Source organism: Melopsittacus undulatus, chromosome 8 (genome assembly GCF_012275295.1).
Source record: "Melopsittacus undulatus isolate bMelUnd1 chromosome 8, bMelUnd1.mat.Z, whole genome shotgun sequence".
NCBI classification, from domain to species: domain Eukaryota; kingdom Metazoa; phylum Chordata; class Aves; order Psittaciformes; family Psittaculidae; genus Melopsittacus; species Melopsittacus undulatus.
In genome coordinates this window covers 3,116,309-3,139,962 of record NC_047534.1, presented here as the reverse complement: position 1 = coordinate 3,139,962, position 23,654 = coordinate 3,116,309, and the positions used below count along the sequence as shown (strand labels likewise).

Sequence of the window (23,654 nt, the reverse complement as noted above, 5' to 3'; positions counted from 1 at the left end):
TGACCAATGTTTGGGAGGGGAGTGATGGCAGAGAGCACGTCCAGCATCACATCAGAGAATGAGCATTCAGCAGCACCCTGCTCAGCTTGGCTTGGCTGCTTCTTGAATTTGACTTGACTTAGTCCACATATCCCTCTCATTCTATTCCTCCAAGCTCAGGCTGTGCTCTTTGAGGCTGAGCAAATACAATAACTCACTTCCATGCTGTTGGGGTCAGCTTTTCCCTTGGAGTTTAACACCATTTCTCATAACCCTGCTCAGTAACCCACTAACACATCCAGGAACACTTGCCTGAAGTCACTTGCCCTTATGCCAACCCCATAGGCACCAGCCAGGCATGGTTCAGATCTTTCATCCTTCAGTGCAGCCAAATGAACTTGCTTTGATTTTGGTGGTGTTTTTGGTTCTCCTTCCCATTTTTCCTTTGTTTATCCACCATAAATCAGTGCGAGCGTCAGAGCTACGGATGGGAAAGGATTATTTTAGGTACCCTGTGACACACCTGCAGGCTTAGCTCCAGATAAAGCCGTTTCCAAGGCTTCTTGTCGCGTTCCCTTACAGTAAGAGATATGACGTGACTTAAATCCAGGATTGGGATGGAAGTTTTCCATGTTGACCATGTATACCTGAGGCTGCCTCCACGCCCCGTCTGAGCTCGCAACCACTCAGAGCCAGGAATCTGAAAGCAGGAGATCATCTACAGGGTTTTGGCACAGCACAGAGTGCGAGTTCCCTCTGCTGGCACGTGGCAGGACGGGGCTGCTGTGCCTCCAGATTCCCATCTCAGACCCATCTCTAGGGAGAAGGAGCAGGGGTAGCTCTTGGAAAACCCTATGGATGAATCTTGAAGCCTTCAGGGATGTCCCCAGCCATTGGTCCCTGTATCCCAGCAGGACTTTGCAGCCGCAGGGATAAATCCTGGCACATCTCAGCAGGGTGGGAAGGAGACCACCATCGGGTGGGAAGCCCTTTCCTCATGCAGCTTCCTGGGAAGCACTGGGATTTCTGGTTGGCAAACTTGGCTCTTCTTGCACACTTTCAGGGATGCAGCCTCTAAACCTGTGGGTTTTCCTGGTTGACCCCATGTTCTGCTTCCTGCTGGCAAGACTCCACTGTGGCATCTGCTGTAGGAGCATGGTCAGGGGGCTGAGGGTCTATTTCTAGCCTTGATAAATAGCTGCCTGGAATGGCTTAAAAGACTTTTCCTTTCTCAAATCCCTTCTCTGGAGCTTCTGGATATGGCAGGCTCTGCACTGAATGCTGCTTTTACCCCCAGAGGAGCGCCTGCTTTCCCAAGTAGATATATATATTTTTCCATGTAAAGCTATCTTCTTCATTTTTGTGGACCTTTTAGGAGAATTCCTCTTCCTTTCCCTGACACTTGCTGTCTTTCTTGCTGCTCAATAAGGAATGAATCCAATAAAAACAAGCCCTTTTCTTCCAATCAAAGAAAATCACATTAACGATAGCTCGTGCTGGTCTTTATAGCTTTCAGCTTTTATAGCTTTATAGCTTTCAGTCCCTCCACCTCACAGCCCAGATCAGCAGCTCAGGTTTAATAGCCTGGAAAAGATTAACAGCCTGCATGGCCGAGGAACAACTTGGGATGAGCTTTGTGGTTGAGAAAGCACCGAATGGCACCGCAGCTTCTCAAACGCTTCTTGGTACCTGCCCGCAGCCTTGGTTTGGCAGCACGGAGCTGCTGTTGAGAGGGAGCAGCTCTCCCCTTGTGATGGGGAGGAGAGGACAGCTCTTCCCCTCCCCATTCCTTCAGGATCTCCAGCAGTAACCTCTCTGAAATGAGCTAATGGGAAATAAAGACGATTCTTTCCTGTAATCCGGATGATATTAACCCTTGGGCCTGTGATTGGGTTGCAGTGATTTCTTTTTCCCTCCTCCCTTTTTTAATGACGAATTACTGGAATGATTTTGATTTTGTTTTATTATGTAGATGCAGAGATATGATTTCCTCTTCTGTTCATTCATTTTCCAGCCTTATTTTCTTCCAGGTCTTGTTGCTCTCCACCTTCTCCTGCTGTGTTGCTGTGTGACGTGTCCACCTTTACTTCGCCTGCTTCGCTACCATCTCATCTCAATCTCAAGCCGTAGAACAACCTGGTGGTGCAGCCCCTTTCATGAGAAATCAACCTGCTTTTGATTTTGTTTTATGGTTTTATTTGGTTGTTTTGGTTTGGTTTTATTCTCCTCCTGATTTTGGTTTTCTTCAGGCCTTCACCTAAATAGGGCACAGACAATGTTAATTCATGGAGCTCTTACTCCCTCCTAAACTGAAACTCAGAGAAGGCTTGGCCAGTGGGGAAAAGGTTCAAATACTGTGTTTCCAAAGCACTTCCCCATTTGTTGGTGAATGGAGGATGTGGATTTATGCTTCATAGACTGGCTTATGGGAATGGACATCTCATGAGCAGAGCATCCTGCTCGCACTCTGCAAACTGGGAGGCAGCAGGAGCTGAAAAGATGTCCCATATAAACATTATAGAGGTGTTTGGATTTACAAAGCAAAGTCTCCCATAACCGGTTTTGTCCCTTCCTCTTTGGCTGTAGGCTCCAGCACCCAGTCCTGGCAGCCTGGCTCTGAGAGCAGTGGGGGGCCCCAGCCCCCTGGGGGATGTGATGTGCTCAGACTGTTGGTTTCATTGATGGAATTTGGGGCAAATGTTGGTTAAAAACTGAATGTTTCATGGGGTTTGAGCCCTTAATCTGCTGTTCTTTCTCTGGGAAGTGTGAAAAATGTTATTTCTTGACAACCTGTTTCCCCTCATGTGGTTGCCATTGTGGTTTTCATGCACATTAGAGGTTTACACAGAGCAAGCAGCCCTGAGTTGAGATGCGGCACGAGTGGGTCCAGGTTTTGTGTCCAGAACCCACCTGGACTGAGCTTTTGGGGAGGTTCAAAACTGAGCTTTAAACCCCACAGCTTGGAGCTCAGCTGGCATTTGTGATGGTGGTGGTGGGTTATTGCTTCATGTTCCCATGTTGTGGTCACAGACCTGAGGTTGATAACAGAGACCTGGGCATGCAGGCTTAGACACCAGCAGGTCCTTTGAAAACTCCTGTATATCCTGTGGGTCATAGAGCAACTTTTCATGCTGAAGTGGTGCTTTAATTCCACCTGCAAGGCTCTTTCCTAGGAGCATCCCATTTGGGTTTGGTCTGGGGTTGGCTCCTGCTTTATCCACACTTCTTCACAGTTCTCCATCCTCAGAGACATGAGTGCCACAGTGCTGTGGGTCACCAGGGTAGTGTCTAAGAGCCCAAGCTGTGCTCCCTGCTGTCCATACTGGGTATGCAGATCAGTTTGAGAGGAGGGTTGAGCCCCATGGTTTTACAGGGGATCCCCTGGTGTGCCTGCGCAGGGTGCTCCTCATCTCATGCCTCTTCAGCTGGTACAACCTGCAAGGCAAACTGTTGTCTGGAGGCACCTATGAACACCGTTCTGTCAGTGCAACCCTTTGGGTGTTACCTGTGTGGGGCTGTTTTTACAGGTTATCTATTGCAGGGAACACACAGGGTGACCCACAGCCACCCATTGCCTCTGCACCCCAGCTGGGTCTGATGTGTCTCTGCTCTGTGGCCTGGGGGGGGGCTGTTGATAGCTGCAGGGCTGGAGAGCAAAGACAAAGCTTGAGCCAAAGCTCAATCCCAGCCTGTCAAAGGGATGTAAAATGTACATGTAAAAAGCTATTGCTGGTTTTGCAAGGGGTTTCTAGGGATTTAAGAGGATACGAGGGAGGTTTTGTCCCCACTTCCAATGATGCATTGTCAGATTGGGGTGTTTTACCCTGGATTTGCACACGCTGGGGCATGCAGAGAAACGGGGACCAAAATCCCCTTGTCCATGGTCAAGCGTTTGTGGGGTTGTACAGCTCAGCTCAGTTCTGGGATTTAAACCCCCTCTGGTTTCCCTTTTCCTGTCTGTTTTCCAGGAGATCCCAGGTAATTGAAAAGTTTGAGGCATTAGATATTGAGAACGCAGAGCACATGGAAACGAACGTGTCGGCCGGTGCTGCCCTTTCCAGTGAGACGCGGCAGGGCAGGAGTGAGAAGAGGGTTTTCCCCCGGAAACGGGTAAGCTGCTCATCCCAACTCTTGTGGGGTTTGGGAGATGGGATCTGGCAGGTTTAGCTATAGGTTTAGCTGTATGGGGTTTGTCCCTGGGTGGAGCAGGGGATGTGGATCACAAGCAGGCTCAAACAGGGGCTGGACCACTCTGTGTGCTCAGTGTATGCAGGTTTGCTGCTCGCTGCTCTGCTCCCATGACCCAGCTGCAGAGTGGAAAATCAGGCTGTCTTTTCTCCTTCCTCCGAAATAGAAACAGGGAAACTTCAGCTCTGCCATGGCAGGACACAGCAGGATGGGGTGAGGTAACAAAAGAAATGGGGAGTTTTGAGAGTCCCAGATACACTTGGATATATTGGGAACAAATTAACGCCTGAGAGGACAAAAATGTGTCACCAGTGCAATGACACTTGTTCTGAGCCTGAGATGCCCCTTAAATAACAGGGATTTTTATGCCATGAGCCAAGAGAGCAGGACTCTGTCCTAGTTCCTGCACTGATCTGGGCTAACGCTGTTCACACAGGACTTCACTTGTGAAACTGCAGCTGTGGGCTCCATCCTGGACGTGTCTGCATCTCCTCTGTCCCCGCACCGCAGGGCAAAGTCGCTGGACAGAAGGTCCACGGAGTCCTCTATGACGGTGAGACACCAGGGCCATGTCCTCTGCCTTGGGGGAGGATGCGAGAGGCCCTTCCCAGGCAGGTCCAGGGAAAACGGGGCTGTCTGCTGCTTTCCTCATAACCAGGATGTAGGATATAGGATACACACAGATTTGGAGCAGGTTTCAGTGAGAGTCCTAGGGGCTCAGCTGGAGAGAGCTGCACTTCTTCTCTGTTCCCATCTACTGTTTAAAACAGAGTCTTGCAAGGAGTCCTTTTCCTTCACGTACAGCAGCAGCTTGGAAATCAGCCATTTTGGTTGTTATTTTTCCCTGGAATACCCCATTTCCTCAATGCTTTGCTCCATGTGTTAAGCACTGATGCTGTACATCACCCCTGAGGTGCTGGGGTCACCAGCCAGAGCTCCTCTTTGCCTTGTGCTGCCTCTCGGTCATGACTGATGCATCTTCAGACAGAGCTAACACATGGCCCAGTTTCCTAATGCCATTACCTTGATGTTTGTGCAGTTGCAGGTGAGTGTGAGCGGGATGAAGGCTGTGAGGAAGGGCCAGACGTCCCTCCCGAGCTTTCCTCCCTTTGCATATTTCAGATGCTCACCAGACCTGAAGGCAAACAGTACCGAACAAACACAGAATGCTTTCCTCTCACTCACCACCCTTCTGTCGGAACAGAATAAATACACTTGCTAATCTCTCACAGAGATTACAGAGCCACTGTAAATACAAGCTGCATTTTTTGTGGATGGGTGACTTCCATTCAAGGACTTGCAGACAAATGCACTGGCTGAGTCCTCCTGTAGACTTGTACAGCCATTAGAGTGAGTGTAACTCCTTGGTGGGAAGAATACGGTGCAAGAAGTGGCAATGCACAGCATCCAGTGAAGGCAAGGAAGTCAATGGGAAAAAAACCTGTTCCTTGCATTAAATACACTTTTATTGTGCCACTCTTGCTATCAAAGTAGCAACATAGAAACCTGTATGCCTGCTTGGCTTGCAGCTGTAATCGCAAGACTCTCCCCTACCCATTTAGTTCACTGTGTCAGATCAGGTTATCCATCAGGATAAAAGCCAAGGGAGAGTTCATCCCTTGTTAGGCTCTGTGAGTTCAGCAGAGCTGTGGCTTTGCTGCATTGGGTATATCTTCCATCGAGTGCTTCATCTGACTTTGGTTCCTAAAGTCTACACCCTTCAGTGGCAGCTGGTCCCAGACATTTCATGCTGGAGCAGCTTTGGAGCTTCAGGCACAGTCTGTGCTCTCCTGTCTGCCTGAGGAGAGGAAAGCAAAGGGATTTCCATATGGAGCAGGACCTACAGGAGAAACCTTCTGTTCCTGGTGTTTCTGTAGTATCTCACTGCAGCTGGCTCTGAAACATGCATATACTGCTTAGCAGCATCCTTCCTCTCTGCCTGCTTCTTCAGCTTTGCTTAAATCTTAGGGAAACTAAAAGCTGCAGTATGGATGCTGCTGAGGAGAGGTTTATCTGCTTTTCCATTAGATTCTGTTTATTCCCAGTTGATAAAAAACAAGTGAAAGATAACTCTTGGAGTCCTTCCATTTTCCTTCTCTGCAAAGTGCATAGCTGGGAGCCAGTTACCTTCGATCCAAATACAGATTCTTTTCCTGATGCTCTCCTGTAGTACAAGAAAGGGCTTCAACAGGATCCAGACCCTAAGAGCACGATCCCACCTACACTTTGGCAGAGAAGTGGTGGTGTTGCTTTCAGGGTCAGGTAGGGCTGAGATCAGGATACCCAGCTTTCAGCCTGCTTCAGAGATGGATGTAGTCATGGCCAATGCAATATTCTCTGCAGTTTGTCCATGGCTTATTGCTGCCTCAGCAGCAGGTCCTGGCAGGCCTCAGTGGGTTTATTGCCTGCAGGCGCATCCCAGCCAGGGCTGCTCCAGCTGGTGTCTGTCTGTTCCCTCATCCTGTTCCATAGGTATCCATGAAGGGCAGCATGGCATTTACTTCCCCCTGTGTGTTCATGGAATGAGGCTGGGTTCCCACCACGATGGGAGCACCCAAATACGTGTGCTTCACAGCATTGGTTTGATTGAACAGCCTTCCAAACCCCAGTTTTCCATTGATCTCATTGCTATACCCTGTTTCAGGCACTGCAGCTGCATTTCACACGCTGCTGTCCTTTCCTCCTCCACTCTGCAGCACATGGAGCAGCTGGAGAAGCTCAGCCTCGAGGGAGTGAAAGCATTTCCACTGCATCCTTCCCTGCACATGGGCAGGGCTGGGAGTGAGGGCTGGCAGGGGTTATCCCATGCTGCCTTGGTTGCTTTCCTCAGGGCTTCAACATCCCAATGCATCCTCTTTGGAGTAAAGAGCAGGTGTCATTTGGGTGATGCAGTGCTTGGATCCCCTGGGTTTCCAGCCTTGTTTTGAACCCTGCAGCCTTGCATCCATAGCACATTGTTTTTCTTTCATAATATATAATAGAGGGACAGAACTGCCTGCAGTCTTGCTAATTCCTTGCTACTCCTTTCTCTGTAATGCTGGTGTAGCAGTAGGAAGTTGCCAAGGGGAGTGCTAGGAAGAGAACAGCCTGAATAAACCATACAGCAAGTCTTTGTTCCTCCTGGGAGCAGACATTTAGCCACCACACAGTATAATGATCCAGTTTGGACTTGATGACCTTTAAAAAGGTCCCTTCCAACGCAAGCTATTCTATGGTTCTCTGAATTTAACTGTTACTGGCCTCTTTTATTACTGTTGCTTCTGGGTGCAGATGCTTTTGCCCTCCCCTCTGATCACCCTTCTCCCTTCTTGCAGCCTGACCTGCTGAACTTCAAGAAGGGCTGGTTGACAAAGCAGTATGAGGACGGGCAGGTGAGTCTGGGGGAAGCTCTGCCCTTCACATTGGTCCTTTGGTGCCATGGTCAGTCGTGATTTCTAGCAGCCAGCACTCACTGGGATGTCCTGGCTGCACACAGGGCTGCTCTGGGCGCTGACAAAGCTCCAGTGTCCTTGCAGGGTGGGTGAGTGTTGGGCCCATGCTCCAGATGGGAGAAACCAGTTGCAGGTGCAGAGCAGTGACAGGGAGTTTGCACAAGGCTGGAGCCAGACAGCAGTGGTTGTGTGCAAGCCCTATGCAAGTGGTGTTTGTCTTGGAGCGGGAATATCTGGTTCTCTGTCCTAGGGACGAAAGCCCCACAGTGGGATATCATGTCCTGGGGAGCTGGGGCAGCTTGGATAGCAGGACTGGTTTAGTGTTCCCATTCTCTGTTAGTCATGAGACCGGGAGCAGCCGGCTCCCCTGTGACCCAGCAACCCCTTTGGCGTCAGTAATGAGGCTCAGATAAGGCCTTCAGAGCACTGGGGAAACAGCAAGGCCAAGGAATAAATAAATGCCTCTGAGCTGGCTCTGAGGGAAGCAGCAACTGCTGCCTTCCTCCTGTCCATTCCCAGAGGGATGCAGGATGCACTGCTTAGAGGCAGGCACTGATGCCAGCATGGGTGTGCTGGCTGTTAGCAATCCCCTTCCCTGGATTTCCTTACCTCCCATTCATCCTGTTGAGGGGAAATGGGGGTGTCTGTGCTGGGTGACTGTGACAAACTGCCTGGGATCTGCTGGTGGGGAAGGAGCAGGAGTGTAACAGCCTCATCTTCACTGTTTCCTAGTGGAAGAAGCACTGGTTTGTGCTGACTGACCAGAGCCTGAGATACTACCGGGATTCAGTGGCTGAGGAGGTAAGTGTGTTCTCCATCAGCATTCAACCCATTGCTCTGCACCCACGTGCCCCCAAACCAACCCCAGACAGGTTGTCTTCCCAGATGCTGAGGTCCTTGAGCATTGCTCTTCAGAGCTTTGTGCTTCTCAAGGAGCTGCTCACTGTGAGCCCACCACACTTTAGGATTCTAAAGCATTGTGTTTTATTTCACCACTTCCCTCTCCAGGCAGCAGACCTGGATGGAGAAATCGATTTATCCACATGCTATGATGTTACTGAGTACCCGGTTCAGCGAAACTACGGCTTCCAGATCCATGTAAGGAAAACACGGGAAGGAGGAAGAGTCTGGCTGTGGGACAGCCAATGGGGCTGCTTTATGTTGTGTTACTGCTTAGGGATGCTCATCTGTGGCAAAGGAAACATCTCCCCAGATATATAAGAGAGACCACCCAGCACCCCCAAAATGCTCCAGGGATTTATGGCCTAATTCCCACTGTGAGCACACTCAGGGATGGAGGGGCTGGATGCGACCTCCACACAGCCAGGCAGCAATGCCCTAGCGCTGGGTGCTTGGGGCTGGGTGCAGGGTGGTATTGGGGTGTGTGGGATGATCCTGATGGGTGCCTTTAGCTGCTCTGAGCCCATTCTCCCTCCCTAGACAAAGGAAGGGGAGTTCACCCTCTCTGCCATGACGACGGGCATTCGGCGCAACTGGATCCAGACCATCATGAAGCACGTTCGCCCCACCACTGCTCCAGATGTAACAAGGTAAAGGGGGGAGTTCAGCAGCCCCTGCAGTTGTCTGGTTTGCTATGCAGGAATAACTCTTCCTTTATCCCTTTTCTTTCCTCTTTCTGAGCCTGTCTGTTCCTGGAAGCTGCGGCTCTTTCTCACATCCCTCTCTCTGGGCTTATTTTGGATACGCTTTGTGGGGATGCTGATATGCTGAGTTACTCTTTTTAACGTGTGCACGTGTCAAAGAGGGTTGCAAATGTGGCTTTAATTTGTGCGTAGGAATATGCAATACTGTTCCTATATCAAGGCTCCTCTGGATTCCTACCAGGTATTGTGAAACCACTTGGATTCAGTTGTGTGAAAGGATTCCCCCTTTCCTCTGGCTACTGTTCAGCACGAGCTGCCCATCCCCTTCGCGGGTCACAGCAGCACAAGCCCAGGGTTCAGTTTAGAAGCTCTTTGGCTCGGATGTATTTTAAACTCCAGCCAGCAAATCTTCCCTCCTCTTTTGATCTTCCAGAGCTCATTCCCCTGTAGTAACACTCGCATCTCCTCCTGCCACCAGTGCCAGAGGAAGGGAGCCCCTCGCTTCACAGAGTCCCTTCTGTGGGCGCTTGTGGCTGTGGGCAAAGGGTGGTTGACCTCCTCACAGCTAACTGTGCCAGCCACACTCGTATGGGCCACCTCTTCCAGGCTTCGTGGACACGGACACACCATTAACTCCGTCTCCTGTCCTTACTGTAGCTGAAACAAGCAGGTTTTTGCCAGGTTTGTCCCTGCATTGATGGAATGGCTCTTCTCACCCGGTGCTGTTGACATGGAGATGCTCCAGCCTCTCCTTCCCCATCCCGCTTGGCACTTGGCCACTGTTTCCCAGCCCTGCCCGAGCTCTGGTGGATCTCGCGGGGGGTCTCGGGGAAGCCTCCTCTCTCCTCATTCCTGTGTGTGTTTGATTTCCATGCAATCCCAGGAAAAACTTCTCTTTGAAACTATCCGTGCTGAAGCCCAGGTTGGAAAACTGTGTTCTCTCCTGTATTAACGTTCTGTGGTTTGTATTATCTCGTGGTTCACTGCATGCTCCTTTTCTGCACCTCGGATGGGAAGTCCTGCAGTTTCCATTTAGTTTTCTTTCCTTTTTTCACCTGCCCCTTTATCATTTTTTCCCCTTAAATAAAAGCCAGAGAGAAGGGAAGAAGCAACCTGGTCTTGACACTTGATTTCCCCACACTGGTATCTTCCGATGTGACTATAGATGAAGATGGAGACCAAGGAAATTGGAGGGGATCTCTCTTCCTTCTAAGAGCCAGATATAGCCCAACAGGTTCCTGCAGCGCAGCAGACCTGTGCTTGCTGCCTTTGCATCTGCTCCAAGCCCATGCAAAGTGGTTTGGCTTGGTTTCCCTTCATGAGAGGGTCCAAGCGCAGGTACCAGTTGGGCTGTAACTTGTTACACTGCATTAATAGACCATGAATCACAGTCCTGAGCTGGGGAAAAGGGAATTATAGGTGCACTTCTGTTGTTTGCACTGGTTTGGATGGGGTACGTGGGTTAGTCATGTTGCTGTGGGCTGAAGGGCTGCGCCGTGTGTGGAGCAGGGCTGTGTTCACCGGTGCCTGCTCACAAGCCCTTTGCCATGGTGTGGGATATCCCATCCCATCCCGTCTGGCTTCAGGCCCATCATTAACACCCGCACCCACCTTGTGAACAGGGCTGCTGGAAAGCCAAAGGAGACTGCCAAAGGCTCGTGATGGAGAGGAGAGGTGGCCAATGTCTGCACAGCATGGCTGGGGTGCAAGAGGGACAATAGCCTGGATGCTTGGTTTTGCTGGGATGGTGATGGTGTTCACCCCATCCCTAGGGCTGGTCTGACTCCATATGCTCCTGCAGCCCTGTCTCTCATTAGCCCACTGCCATGTCTCCACTGAGCCAAACACACTCGTTACCCAAGTCCTAATTACTGTTTAGATTGCTGCATGTGTCAGGCCCTGGTGGGGGACAGATGCTGCTCTGCTCCCTGCCCTCAGCACTGCCCTGCAGTCTGCAGAGACACTACTTACCCTCTGCTAATGATCACTATGCAGATATAATATACCCACAAGCAAGAAGGTGGCTGCTTCAGTGCTGGGACACTGGTTCCCCAGTTCCCCAGTGTCAGTTGCCTGCAGCTTCTTGAACACACCATTCCCACAGCCACATGTATTAAACCTCCAACTTCTCATTTTGACCTATAAATACCATTTCAAGGGAAATATCCATCCCCAACACACACGTGATGTGAATTGATTTGGGATGAAGGAGATGTGAGACGTGTGAGCAGAATTAATAGCCATGGGTGCTTGCAGGGGATGAAACGAGAATCTCTGGGTCAGTCTTATGAGTGTCTTTACTCAGTCCCCAGTGGCTGCTTCCTGACACACATCCCGTGCCCTTTGGAAAGCAGCAGAGGAGAAATGAGCTTGGGAGATGTGTCACCTCTAGAATTACCAAGATTATTCCATGTGGTATTTAGAGCAGCATCATTTCTGTCTCTCATCAGCATCCAAGGGGCCCCAAGGCCCCATTCCTAGTGCTCTTCTCTAGTTTAAGACTCAATCTCATCCCTGTTCTGCTGCTTTTAAATGCAGCTGTAGTCACTGACTCCAGACTGAGTGCCTGGCTTTGGAGTTGTGCAGTATCTTCTCATGCTTATGGAGCGAGGCGGTTTCACCGTGCTGCCTTTTGGGTTTATTCTATTAGGTGCAAGTGACAGTGCTGCAAAAGGAGTTACCTCTTGAGCTGCTTTTAGCCTGTGTATCTTGCAGCCCAGCTCTACTGAGCCTGTGGTTTGATCGGGGATGAAAGTGCATCGGAAGATACTAGCGCAGAGCCATGCAGAGCATCTCTTCTGCTCCATCCTTTGTTTTGGGTGTATGCACATACATGGAGGTGGTTGGCTGCTGGGCTGTGTTTGCAGGGCTGGAGGAGAAGCCGTGCTGCTCCCTCCTGGTCACTGCAGTCTCAGTGCATGTGGTCCCATGGGTCAGAGCCCTGGTGACAGTGATTTACCTGCAGCAAAGGGCCCTGGGGAGCTGCTTTCCAGCTCTTCCCACTGCGTCCTTCTAGAAAGCTGATGGAGGCTATGCTGGAGGCTGGAGCCCGCGGGGAGGCTGTGGTTGTACTGGAAGCAGGGAGAGCCAGGAGTCAGCCTGAGCAAGCAGGGCTGTGCCTCAGGAGGCATCTCAAGGGCTTCTGATAGCAAAGAGGGTTCAGCACATGCCTGCCACTCCCTCGGGATAGATAGATATAGCTTAGCACACTGCTGGTTTCTGTGTTGATTTTGATCTGCATGTGACAAGGCTGGCATGTATTGATAAGCTAATCCTGCATTATGGATTATCCATAGGTTGGAAACGGTATTACCTTCCCCTGTTAACTTCTCCCTGCTTGACAAGTCTGTCTCCCCTCCCAGCCCACCCCATCAGCACTCAGAACTATTCCTTGCTTGAGAAATGGGCATTTGTTGAATAACTCTTGGCTCTCCTTTGCTGCACTGACAACCGCTCATAGAGCCTGCAGACCCCATGCTGCCCTCAAGGCTGGTTGCCCAGGGGAGAGCTGTGCCTTCAGTGCAGATAGTGGCACAGAGAAGTTTTCAACCCATTCATACCCTGACTTTGCCAAGCTCAAGGAAAACCTTCCCCCCTGTCACCCAAGACCTTTGGGAGCTGCTCTGTGCTTCTCCATCCCGCAGCTCTGAAGCCAGCCTGACTTTGGTGGGACTGGTGGCATCCTCCTCCCTGCAAGTACATGACTATGGCTGCATCGACCAGCGTGTGTGCATGGAGCCCTGCAACCAGGGTGGTGGGCACTGAGCCAGCCACCGGGTGCTGGATGGAGGAGCTTTGGAAGCCTCTTCCCTGCCTGGCAGGATGGTTTGGGGTGGCTGCCTCGGCCGCAGGCTGCTGCTGGGTCATGGTCACCAGCCCTGGGATGGCTGCTGAGGAGGAGCGAGGTTGGGATCAGCTGCAGAGCAGCCGGGGTTGCTTGCACCAAAGCTTTGCACACCAGTGTGACCCTGGGGAAAGGCAGCAGCAGCTCCTGCACCTGAGAGGCGATGGGAGATGGAGGGGCAGGGGGGCACCCACGTGGCATTGGCTTGGGCTTCCAGCAGCCCCTTTCCACCCAGCTCTTCAAGGCATGCATGGGAGCGCCTGGCTGTCTCGAGCACCCATTGACGCTTCCCTTCACCCTCTCTGTGTCCTCACAGCTCTCTGCCGGAAGAGAAAAGCAAAACAAGCTCTTCCTTCGAGCCTGGTCCCAAGCCTAGCGAGAAGCCAGATGCGGAACAAGCTGAGCTGGACCCGGAGCAGAAGCGGAGCCGTGCCCGGGAGCGCCGGCGAGAAGGCCGGTCCAAGACCTTTGACTGGGCTGAGTTTCGCCCCATCCAGCAAGCCCTGGTGCAGGAGCGTGCGAACGCTGCCGACTCCTCCAGCAGCAGCTCTGCTGCCTTCACCAGGGACACCGGTGCCGGTGACACCGACACGGGTGAGCTGGAACGGGAGAGGGCTCGGCGGCGAGAGGAGCGGCGCAAGCGCTTCGAGATGATCGATGCTGTGGATGGGGCAGGGTCGGAAGAGGCGCTGAGGATGGAGGTGGATCGGGTCCTGCCCGTCCCGGTGGATATCAAACCACAGAATGTCCATGTGGAGATCGAGCAGCGCTGGCACCAAGTGGAGACCACACCGCTGCGGGAGGAGAAGCAGATCCCCATTGCGCCGCTGCAGCTCGCCAATGCTGAGGACCGGGATGAGGGGCTGGCGAAGCAGCACTTGACCACACTGCTGGAGAAGGAGGTAAAGGGGGGGGTGTGGGGGGCTGGAACAGGGCCCTGGGGTGACTATAGGAAGCCTGAGCAAGGCTTTGAAAAGCTGCTTTTCTCCCTGCTTTGCAGTGGTAAGGAGCAGGGATGCTGTAGGAGCCCCCGGAGAGCTGGCAGGGCACAGATCCGTGTCCATTCCCATTCAGCCCTGCCAGCAGCTTTCATGTTCCCACGGCTGCAGAAAGGGCTCAGGAGCACTTTGTTACCCCCTCCCAGCCAATGCAGCCTGCACTCATGCTGGTTGTTGGCCAGCCTGGCCCTGATGAGATGGGCACAACCGGTGTGTAGTAGCCAGACCCTAACATCAAGCTCCTACTTCTGTATGGCTGTAGAGATTTGTGGCTGTGGTTATGTCCACAAAACCAGAAACTGGCTTCAGTTGTAGCACACACCATAGAGGTTCCCTTTCTGTGGAGCCTACATCAAACAGTCTTAGGATTTAGGAAGAGAAAGGAGGAGACTCAGCTCACTTGGAAGAGACCCATGCCTGGGATAACAAAGGTTGTTGTTAGTTGGGATTGAGGTGTATTAGGGGTACAGGCATGCAGTAACCAGGAGTATCGCCAATCCGAACTGGGCTGGGATTTGCCAGGGTCATGCCTGGCACAAGCTGGTGCCATTCATCCTTTGCTGCAGTGAGCTTTAGGGACTAAACTAATCATAATGTGGTTCTTTCAGTGGGGAGGGATTTTGCCTGGCAAAATGAAACGCAGATCCCAGAGCAGAGCAAAGCAGCAGTGCCATCAAAAGCCCTGTTCATGCTGTTCTGTATCCCCTCCAAACCCCTTGCTCCTTATGACCCATTCCCTGCTCAACTCTCTGGACTCTGTGTCCCTCCAGCTGGAGCAGAAGCAGAAGGAGGCCCTGGAGCTCCTGGAGCAGAACCGGCACCTGCAGGACCAGCTGAAAGTGGCACTGGGCCGGGAGCAGAGCGCCCGGGAGGGCTACGTGTTGCAGGTAGGGGAGCAGGGAGGAGAGAGAAACCATCCTCTTCTCTGTGTGTGCCCAAGGGGGACCCTGGTGGGCTTCGGTCTGGGGTGTTTGTGGTTGCATCCTGCTTGCTGCAGAGATGGGAACCACTGAGTGGGGTCCAGGAGCTTTGACCTTGCAGAACACTGCTAATTCAGCAGCCTTGCAGAACCATCTGCTTAACAAAACCTCTCATCTGGGATGCAGCAGGCAGCAGAGAGCATTGCCTGCTTGCATCCCTGTTGGAAAACAAAACACAGCCGTGGTAGGCAGGTGGGATCTCAACAAAGTCCACCTCTGATCTGCCCCATGTTTGCCCATGCAACTGCTGTTCCCCTCTTTCTGTGCTCCAGATATTCCCCTCAGGCTGTGGGAATAAGGCTTTTGTGTCCCCAGTGTGTCCTGGATGAGGAGTTGCTGCGGTGGTTGTATGGGCAAACACAGCACATGTGATCCAGGCGGATCTCCTGGGCACATTCCCTGCAGGCAGAGCGGGATTTGCACCAGGGCAGCCTGTTGTCTTGGATCTTGGTTCTTCTCTTACAAGATGCTTTTCCTCAGCAAAGCCTTGAATTGTGTTTTGGAGGGGCTGGCAAAAGAGATGGGAGAGTCTCTTGGGAAGCCTTTGCTCCCCTCCTCCAAACAAAGCAGCCTTTTCCCAGCCCTTCCTTTGGGAGCATCCATGCCTGGAGGAGCCGTGGCGCCTGCAAGGCAGCTCCTGACTGCTCTCATGGGTCCATAGTCCTGTTTTGACCTGCTCAGACCTACTTGGCCAGTTTGGCTCTGGATGGAAGTGGCCACACACTGAGCTCCTATGGCAGCAAACCCGGTGTTGATGCTGAATCTGGTGTCCTTATTTCCCATGGGAGGAATCTCCCCTGAAGGAGTTCCATAGGCAGTGGAGCCAGCCCAGGTAGGGGAGGATCTTGCCTCCCTTGCCAGTGATCTCCTTGGAGGAGGTCTTAATACATTTGCTTCTGGAGTCCCCAGGCTGACAGTGCTTGCTTGGAGGAGTTCCATTGTCAGTTGGCAGTGTTGGAGGAGTAACTTAACTCCCACATCCCTGGGGCAAAGGCATCCGGCCTTCCTTTGCCTGGAGCCTGGAAAAAGTCAGGGAATGGGGCTAAAAGCTGGATGCTCAATCCATCATCAGATTGGCTGAGTTGAAGTTGGCCCTATGATACAAGGAGGAAGGCTGCAGGACGGCTGAGGAGTCATCACTGCAGTGAGAAGTGACCCAGGCTGTGACTTAGAAGTTGGAGAGGGTTTTTGGAAGGGCTGGAGGCTTTTGCTTGCTCCAGTTTCATTGTTCTGGGGATTTCCCTTGTGTTTCCTTGGGAACAGAGGGATTAAAGTCCTGTTGCAAAGGGAGTAAACCCAGCAAACCCTGTTGGGGCAGAGGAATGGAATCCCTGGGGTGTTCCTGCAGCCCCACACTGTGGGCAAACATCTTTTGGGATGGACCCTCTGAACAGTGGTCCCCACCTCCATCCTGCCTAGTTTTGGAGAGGTTCCCATGTTGTCTATGGGGAGGGATGATGGAGGAGCCTGACTGCTGCCAACCCATCCCTCCTGAGCTGCCTGAGGGGGAACCAACCCCTCCTCGGCAGCCTGACCAGCCCCACACAGACCCCCAAGCACTGCCAGACATAGAAGATGCTGCATGTTTCATAAGGCAGCCACTGAGATCCGCACCCTGATGCATGTGCCGCGCACCGAAGCCTCTCCAGCCTCGTGTAACCCCTCTCTTGCTCTGAGCTTCCTTGGGATGGGACATCCCTAGTGGGAGAAACAGTGGGAGCTCCTGCTCCTCACCAACAGACTGGAGATGTCCCCGGGCTCCAGTTGTGGTGGGTGGGAAGGGTCACGTACTAACCTGTCCCGGGCGGATGTTCTTGCATGTGTTTTGGTGTAAAGCATGAAATATAACTTAACATAACTGAGTGTCACATCTGTGGGCTTTCCTTACCAGCAACCAGAGTACAGCAAAGGCAGGCCAAATTCCTAGGCTTCACGCTGTGCTTCTCTCACCTCTTCCTGTCTGTGTATTTTGTTTCAAGATACATCATTTCTGTCGCCTTCATGCATGGGTTCTCTCTCTGTGAGTTTTCTCGTTGCATGCTACATTGCTTTGGTTTGAATCTCACCAAGGTCGGTTTCTTTCAGTTTACATTCTCATCATGCCTTTTCCCCTTCCCTTCCCTTTTATTTTGTCCTTCGTTGGGTTTGGGGTTGGGTTTTTGTTTGCAGGTAGAGGAATTAGATCCTCCTTAGCCTTAACCTTTCACATACCAACACCTCTGTCATGCGATGAGCAGCCCTGTTTGCAGGCACAGACATGACATCGCCACGCTGCAGTCCTGCGTTGGGGTGGGATGTGATGTCAGTGCTGTCACCTCACTTTCTGTTGTTGCTTTGGGTCGGTAGGACTGTGTTACCTGAACTGTGCACTTGTTGTTCCACAACAACCCGAACAAACATGCTCAGAAAGCACTTTCTTCTCACCCTGTTACCATCCTGCCTCCCTTCTCACGCCCTGGTTTTGCTCTTGTCTGTCTCTCTGTTTTACTGCTGGTGTTTCTTTTCCATCGTGTGGTGTTTTGTTTCCGTTTGGTTCTGTTTGAGTTTTTTGGTTGGGTTATTTTGGTTTCCTTTTGAGCCTGTTCCTGTGCAGCTGTTTGGATGTTGTGGTCCGTGTTTTCTCTTCCTGGAAAGCAGTCGTTGCTCATTCAAAACTAACAAAAACAAAGCCCAAAAAAAAGAGGTTAAACCAAACTATACAAATTATGCCAAGAACAAATCATCTCAATTGGAGCATGTGGGTAGCAGCCAAATCACTGCGAGGAGCTTTTGCCATGGCCTGCCTGGCCAGAGGTGTGACACTCAGAAGGGAGAGCCAAGAGTGTTACTAACCTAGTATTTAATCAATCTCTTTAAGACCGAGGTGGCCGCCTCGCCATCAGGTGCCTGGCAGAGGCTCCACAAAGTCAACCAGGACCTCCAAAGCGAGCTGGAAGCCCAATGCCAGCGCCAAGAGCTGATCAATCAGCAGATTCAGTCGCTGAAGCGCAGCTACGCCGAGGCCAAGGACGTGATCCGGCACCACGAAGCCGAGATTCAGAGCCTGCAGGCGAGGCTCAGTAACGCAGCGGCCGAGCTTTCCATCAAGGAGCAGACCCTGGCCAAGCTCAAGAGTGACCTGAGGAGTGAAAAGGAGAAAGCCAAAGAGCAGCTGGAGGAGTGGCAGCACGGAGAGGCTGCGCTCAGCTCCCAGCTGAAGGCCAGCGAGCAGAAGCTGAAGAGTGCAGAGGCTTTGCTCCTGGAGAAGACCCAGGAGCTGCGGGACCTGGAGATGCAGCAGGCTCTGCAGAGGGACCATCAGAAGGAGGTGCAGAGGCTCCAAGATAGGATTGCAGACCTGAGCAGGCAGCTGAACGCCAGCGAGCAAGCGCGGATGCTCATGGAGGAGAAGCTGCAGAGGAATTATGAGGCTTTGCTGGAGAGTTGTGAGAGGGAGAAGCAGGTTTTAATCCGGAGCCTGAAGGAGGTGGAGGAGAAAGCCAACGAGTATGAGATCCAGCTGCAGAACAGCGAGCAGCAAATGGAGATCCTGCAGAAGGAGAAGCTGAGTGCCAAGTTCGAAGGCAGCAAGCTCGTCCACCAGTTGGAGGAGCAGCTGCTGATGAAGGAGGCCAGCATCCAGAAACTGGCAGAGCACATCAAGGAGCTCGAAAGAGAGAGAGATCAGATCAAGTGTCGGTTCCAGGAGCTCATGAATCAGGTTGCTGAGTCGGATAACGAAGTGGCAAAGCTGCAAGCAAAGCTGAAGATGGAAGAGACCAACTACCACAACCTGGAGCAGTCGTTCGAGGAGGTGTCCGATCAGTTCCAGGGTGTGCAGGAGGTGCTGAAGGAGAAGGAAGAAGAGCTGAGACACGTTAAGGAAATGCACTTGAGGATTGTGGAGAAGAAAGATCAAGATCTCAGTGAGGCTTTGGCTAAAATGGTTGCTTTAGATAGCAGTTTGGAGGAGACTAAAATAAAGCTGAAGGCCAAGGAGGAGGCTTTAAGGAAATTGGCTAGTGTAGGCACAGGTCCGTGTGCTGAGGAGGCAGAAGAGCTTGGCCATAATCTAGAGGCTGATGAAAGTCATCCCTCCCAGTTAGGGCAGCCTCTGCCAACTCAGGATGTCCTCCCAGCTCTGACCTATGCACTGAAGGAGGAGGAGGATGAGGTTCTTGAGACCAGCCAGAGGCAAACGGAGGAATTCGATTCCCCATCCAAAGCTGTAGAGCTCCAGGACCAGGATCTGGTTCAGAAAGCCTTAACAAAGCCCGAGGTGGGAATCATGGGGGCCAAGAGGCAAAGAATCCGTTTCTCGAGCATCCAGTGCCAGAAATACATCCATCCAGATGGATCGGAGAAGAACTGGACAAGCAGCACCTCGTCGGACACGAGCCAGGACAGGTCTCTGTCTGAAGAAAGCATGTCATCGGAGCCCACTCTGGGTTACCCATCATCGGGGACAAGTGACTCTGACACCTATCTCTCCATTATCCATTCCCTGGAAACCAAACTGTACATCACAGAGGAGAAGCTCAAAGATGTAACGATGAAGCTTGAGAGCCAGCACGGCCATAACCAGGAGACCCTCATTGCCCTGCACCATCAGTGGGCCAGCACCGAGTCTCAGCTGCGGGAACAGCTCCAGACCAGCTTATCCCAAGTCAGTGCTTTGATCTCACAGCTTGAGAGTGAGAGGCAGGAGAAGTTGAAGCTCATAGAAAGCCATGTTAGTGAGCTGGGAGCTTTCCAGCTGAGAAATGATCAAGCCCTGACTTGCTTAGAGAAGTGCAGGGAGCAATTGAGGTCTTTGCCCACATCCGACAAGGAGAAAGAGGGTGATTTGGTCCTTGTGACTCTGTCCAGCATGGAAATGACCTTATCAAATGCAATCCAAGCCTTGAGAGGTGCACCATCCGAGCATCAGCAGAGTGAAAGGCTTATCACGGATAGCCATGCTCCAGAAGGAGGGGTTTTGGGAGAAGAGGAGCATGTCTCCAAGGAGCAGCGAGTGGAAGCGTTTGACATGGGCCAGCTGAGGTGGCTTTCAGAGAGAGTGGCCTTTGAGGCCTCTCTCATCAACCAAATAGCAGAGTCCTTGAAGAACGCAAGCTCTGAGATATCCCAGCTTCTGAGAGAGATCCAGGGAACGGCCGAGGTGGCCTTGTTGGAGCCAGCCCATGTGTCTCATACAGCCATCAGTCTGGCCAGTGTCCTGTCTAAGAAGCTGCTGCTGGAAGGGGAGTTCTGGAGCCAAGTGGAGGAGCTGAGAGTGCACTTGAGCACCAGAGAAGGGGAAGCAGAGGGCAAACCAGAAGCAACAGGTTTGGGCTTTTCTCCATGTTTTCTCAGTGCCGTAGCAGATGCTGCGTTGATCAAGGCAGAACTTGGGTTTGTTGCACAGAAAATGAGGGAATCTTTTCATCAGAGATTAAAAAGCATTGAAGAAGACCTCCATAATACCAAAACAGCCCTCCAGCAGCATAAGTGCATGTTGGAGGAGATCATCAGAGCGTACAGGACTCCTGATTTTGATAGAGTTATGCACCAGATTACTGAAGCACTGGAGATACAGAAGGATGCTTCAGGAAGAGCCCAGATCTCTTGGGATGGGAGCCATCTCCAAATGGGGCCGTGTCAGGAATTAGCCAAGAGGGAGCAGACTGGCAGCCTGCAGGACTGTAGTGGTGAAGCTCTTGTTTCCATTCAGGAAGATCTTGCCCAGCAGCTAAAGGACAAAGCTGATGTTCTGAAGGAGATATCTGTTGCCTTACTCTCTCTGCCTCCTGAGGAGGCAATGAGAGACTGTCAGAAGCTCCTGAAGATATCTCAGAGTCTTTCCTATCATTCATGCATGGGAGGCCTTGGAAGGTATTCCTCTTTGTTAGTCCACGATGCAATAGTCCAGGCTCAGGTTTGTTACGCCGCTTGCAAAGTGCGGCTGGAATATGAAAGAGAGATGAAGTCCTACAAGGAGTCCTTGCAGAGCATGGATGCTCTCTGCCAAGAGCGCGTGAAGACGGTCTCTCTCCTTCGGGATGAGTATGAAGACTTGCTCAGGAAGCAGCAGGGTGAGTACAGCGAGGTGATTGCCATGCTGGAAAGGGAGAATGCTGATCTCAAAGCGAAGGTGGCCCAGCTCGATGCTCAGAGGAGGCTCCTGGAGGAGGAAGAGCATAAGCACAGCAAGAGCTTGAGTGAGTTACAAGGACGGTACGAAGAGGAGATCCGGAACGTGATAGAGCAGCTGAACAGGACAGAGGATGCTCTGAAGGCTGAGAGGACAGAAGGGCTCACCCAACTGGATGCCATTGTCCGTGACAAGCAGAACATGGAGCGGTACCACCTGGAGCAGATGCAGATGCTGGAGGACAAGTTCCAGGCCAAGATCAAGGAGCTGCAGGTTATCCATGGCGAGGAGCTGCAGGCGCTGCAGGAGCACTACAGCCAGAACCTGCAGCGCCTGCAGGAGACCCTGGATGAGTACCAGAGGCAGCACCCTGAGGTGTCCCCCACCATGGACCCGGGTGATGGGGATGCCTGGGTGCCCACTGGTGGCACTGGGCAGGAGCCTGGGAGTGACCTGGACTCCATGCACGGCCTGAGGGAGCGCATCCAGGAGCTGGAGGCCCAGATGAACGCCATGAGGGATGAGCTGGAGAACAAGCATCTAGAGGGGAACGCTTCCACCCTGAGGGAGAAATACCAGAAAGACTTTGAAAACTTAAAGGTTTTGATATGTTTTTAACACTTTTTCTGCTGCTGAGTGACCGGGAGGGTGTGTTTGGTCCTGGGGTGTGCTTGTTGGACCAATGGGCATCCCCCTAAAGAGCCAGCATGCTGAAGTGAGCCCCAAGGTCTCTATAAAGCATCCCCATGCTTGGGTATTCTAAATGCATTGCTAAAGGCTTGGTCTTAGTAAGGGAGTTAATGCTTGGAGGTGGTCTCTGTGTATAGAGAGGGAGAGTGACAAAGTAGCTTGGTAACATCACGCTCTCCTTCATTATGAAGACCATAGTGTTTCTCCTCCTATCTGAGGCATACATTTTATTCATGGCTTCCCTTTAAAAGCATTCCTCAACTCTGTCTGTCTCAATCTGATCAAATCTCCAGTCTGTCTCTGCTGCCCTCAGAAATGTGGGATGAAATGGGAATTTACTTGTATGTTCCTGGGAAAAGCAGCTGCAACCATGCCAAATTCCATAGCAAAGCACAAGGCTGTGAGGAGAACCACCCTGATGGTGCACAGCAGCAAGTCTTGACACAACAAACAGTGCACAGTTACAGGCAACCCAGGCGAGGTGCAGAGGAAGCCATTGGCAATAGAACACCAATAGAACACCATCGTTCGCATTGCTCCTGCTGTACTGTCTGGCTGTAAAACTGGCCTGAGATGCTGCAGCATCTCAAATAACCCTCTCGGCTTTGGTGTTTTGCTGTTGATGGGAGAACATTTCCAGTTGGGAAGTGGGTTTAGGGTGGCAGAGGACTCTTGGTTGAAAGGGCAGCGTGCAGAGGCTGTGCTGGTGAGGCTTCCATGGAGTTCTTCAGTCAGCAGAAAGCTTCCTTCCAGCCATGAGATCCTCAGTGGATGGGGGTAAAGTGTGGCTCAGCTCCAGCCAAAAGCTGGTATTAACCTGGGGGGAGCAGTAGTTCTGCTGCATCCCATCATATGAACTGAGTGCACAGGGGAGAGGGAACTGCTGAGGAGAGCAGAGGGAAGCAGTGGTGCTCACTCAATACTATCTCCTCCATCTTAACCCTTAGGAAGGGGAAGTGCTTCTTGAACCCCTCACTGAGGCCAGCAGGACACAGGGATAACCTTGTCCTGTGAGCCAGGCACCAAACAGGATGCTGGTACCAAGGGATGTTCTTGCTTTGGACGAAGGCAAAAAGCATCTTCCCAGCAGAGGTATCCAGGAGGAGAGCAGAGTGAGCAGCTTCTCTGTGCACCTTGGCAGGAAGCAGAGGGACTTCCTTTAGCTAGAAAGCTAACCAGGCTATAGCAAACCTGTCCAGTTTACAGGCTTAAATGTGCTTGATTCTTCTCATCTGAACCCGATGGAGAATGGAGCATCAGTAACACGAGGTGCTGTGTTGTACATGTTCAAATGTCCTGGATGTATAGCAATGCATTTACAATACATGAAGTACTGCACCTACAGCCAGACCTATGGAGAAGCATTTTCCCCCAGCATTAGAAGTGTGATGGAGAAGTCTGCAAGGCTGCTTCATGCCACTGCAAATCAAGTCCAGACAGGTTCTGGCTCTTGAGTTATGAGTTCCAAAAGCGAGCAAGGCTGAGGAAGTGCACAATGCCTTGGGGTTAAAACGTAAAGGTGAGGGAAAAAGGAACCGGAGCTGAAAACAGGGAGTGAGAATGGGCATAGGTTACAAAGCATTGGACAAAAAGTGATGCTGAGGAGGGTGTGTTAGTGTAGGTCAATGGTGTGACTGTCATGAGCATTGTGGTCACTGGGGTGTGAATTTGTCCCCCTTAAAAGGCAGCCTGTAGCATGAAGAGGGAGAAAAGTCCAGTGCAGTGCTCAGCATCAGGTTTGCCCCCAGCTGTCTGATGGGGCTCATGCACCTTGTCCTCAGTGCTTGCCCCTTCCCAGCTCATAGCTTGAGCCTGCCTGTGGCTTTGC

General features: G+C 51.8%; 1 protein-coding gene across 2 annotated transcripts in view; it reads left to right on the top strand.

Moving 5' to 3' along the window:
- The window catches only part of MPRIP (myosin phosphatase Rho interacting protein), a 73,147-nt gene that overhangs the window by 40,794 nt on the left and 8,699 nt on the right, over window positions 1-23,654 (top strand). The window contains exons 8-16 of one of the 2 annotated variants that reach the window (XM_034065596.1): window positions 3,948-4,089; window positions 4,604-4,720; window positions 7,482-7,538; window positions 8,331-8,399; window positions 8,607-8,696; window positions 9,039-9,148; window positions 13,363-13,948; window positions 14,815-14,931; window positions 17,882-21,736. In XM_034065596.1, coding sequence (XP_033921487.1) covers window positions 3,948-4,089; window positions 4,604-4,720; window positions 7,482-7,538; window positions 8,331-8,399; window positions 8,607-8,696; window positions 9,039-9,148; window positions 13,363-13,948; window positions 14,815-14,931; window positions 17,882-21,736 — 5,143 coding nt within the window. The remainder of the gene's footprint in view (window positions 1-3,947; window positions 4,090-4,603; window positions 4,721-7,481; window positions 7,539-8,330; window positions 8,400-8,606; window positions 8,697-9,038; window positions 9,149-13,362; window positions 13,949-14,814; window positions 14,932-17,881; window positions 21,737-23,654) is intronic. The other variant, XM_034065595.1, reaches the window with a different exon arrangement.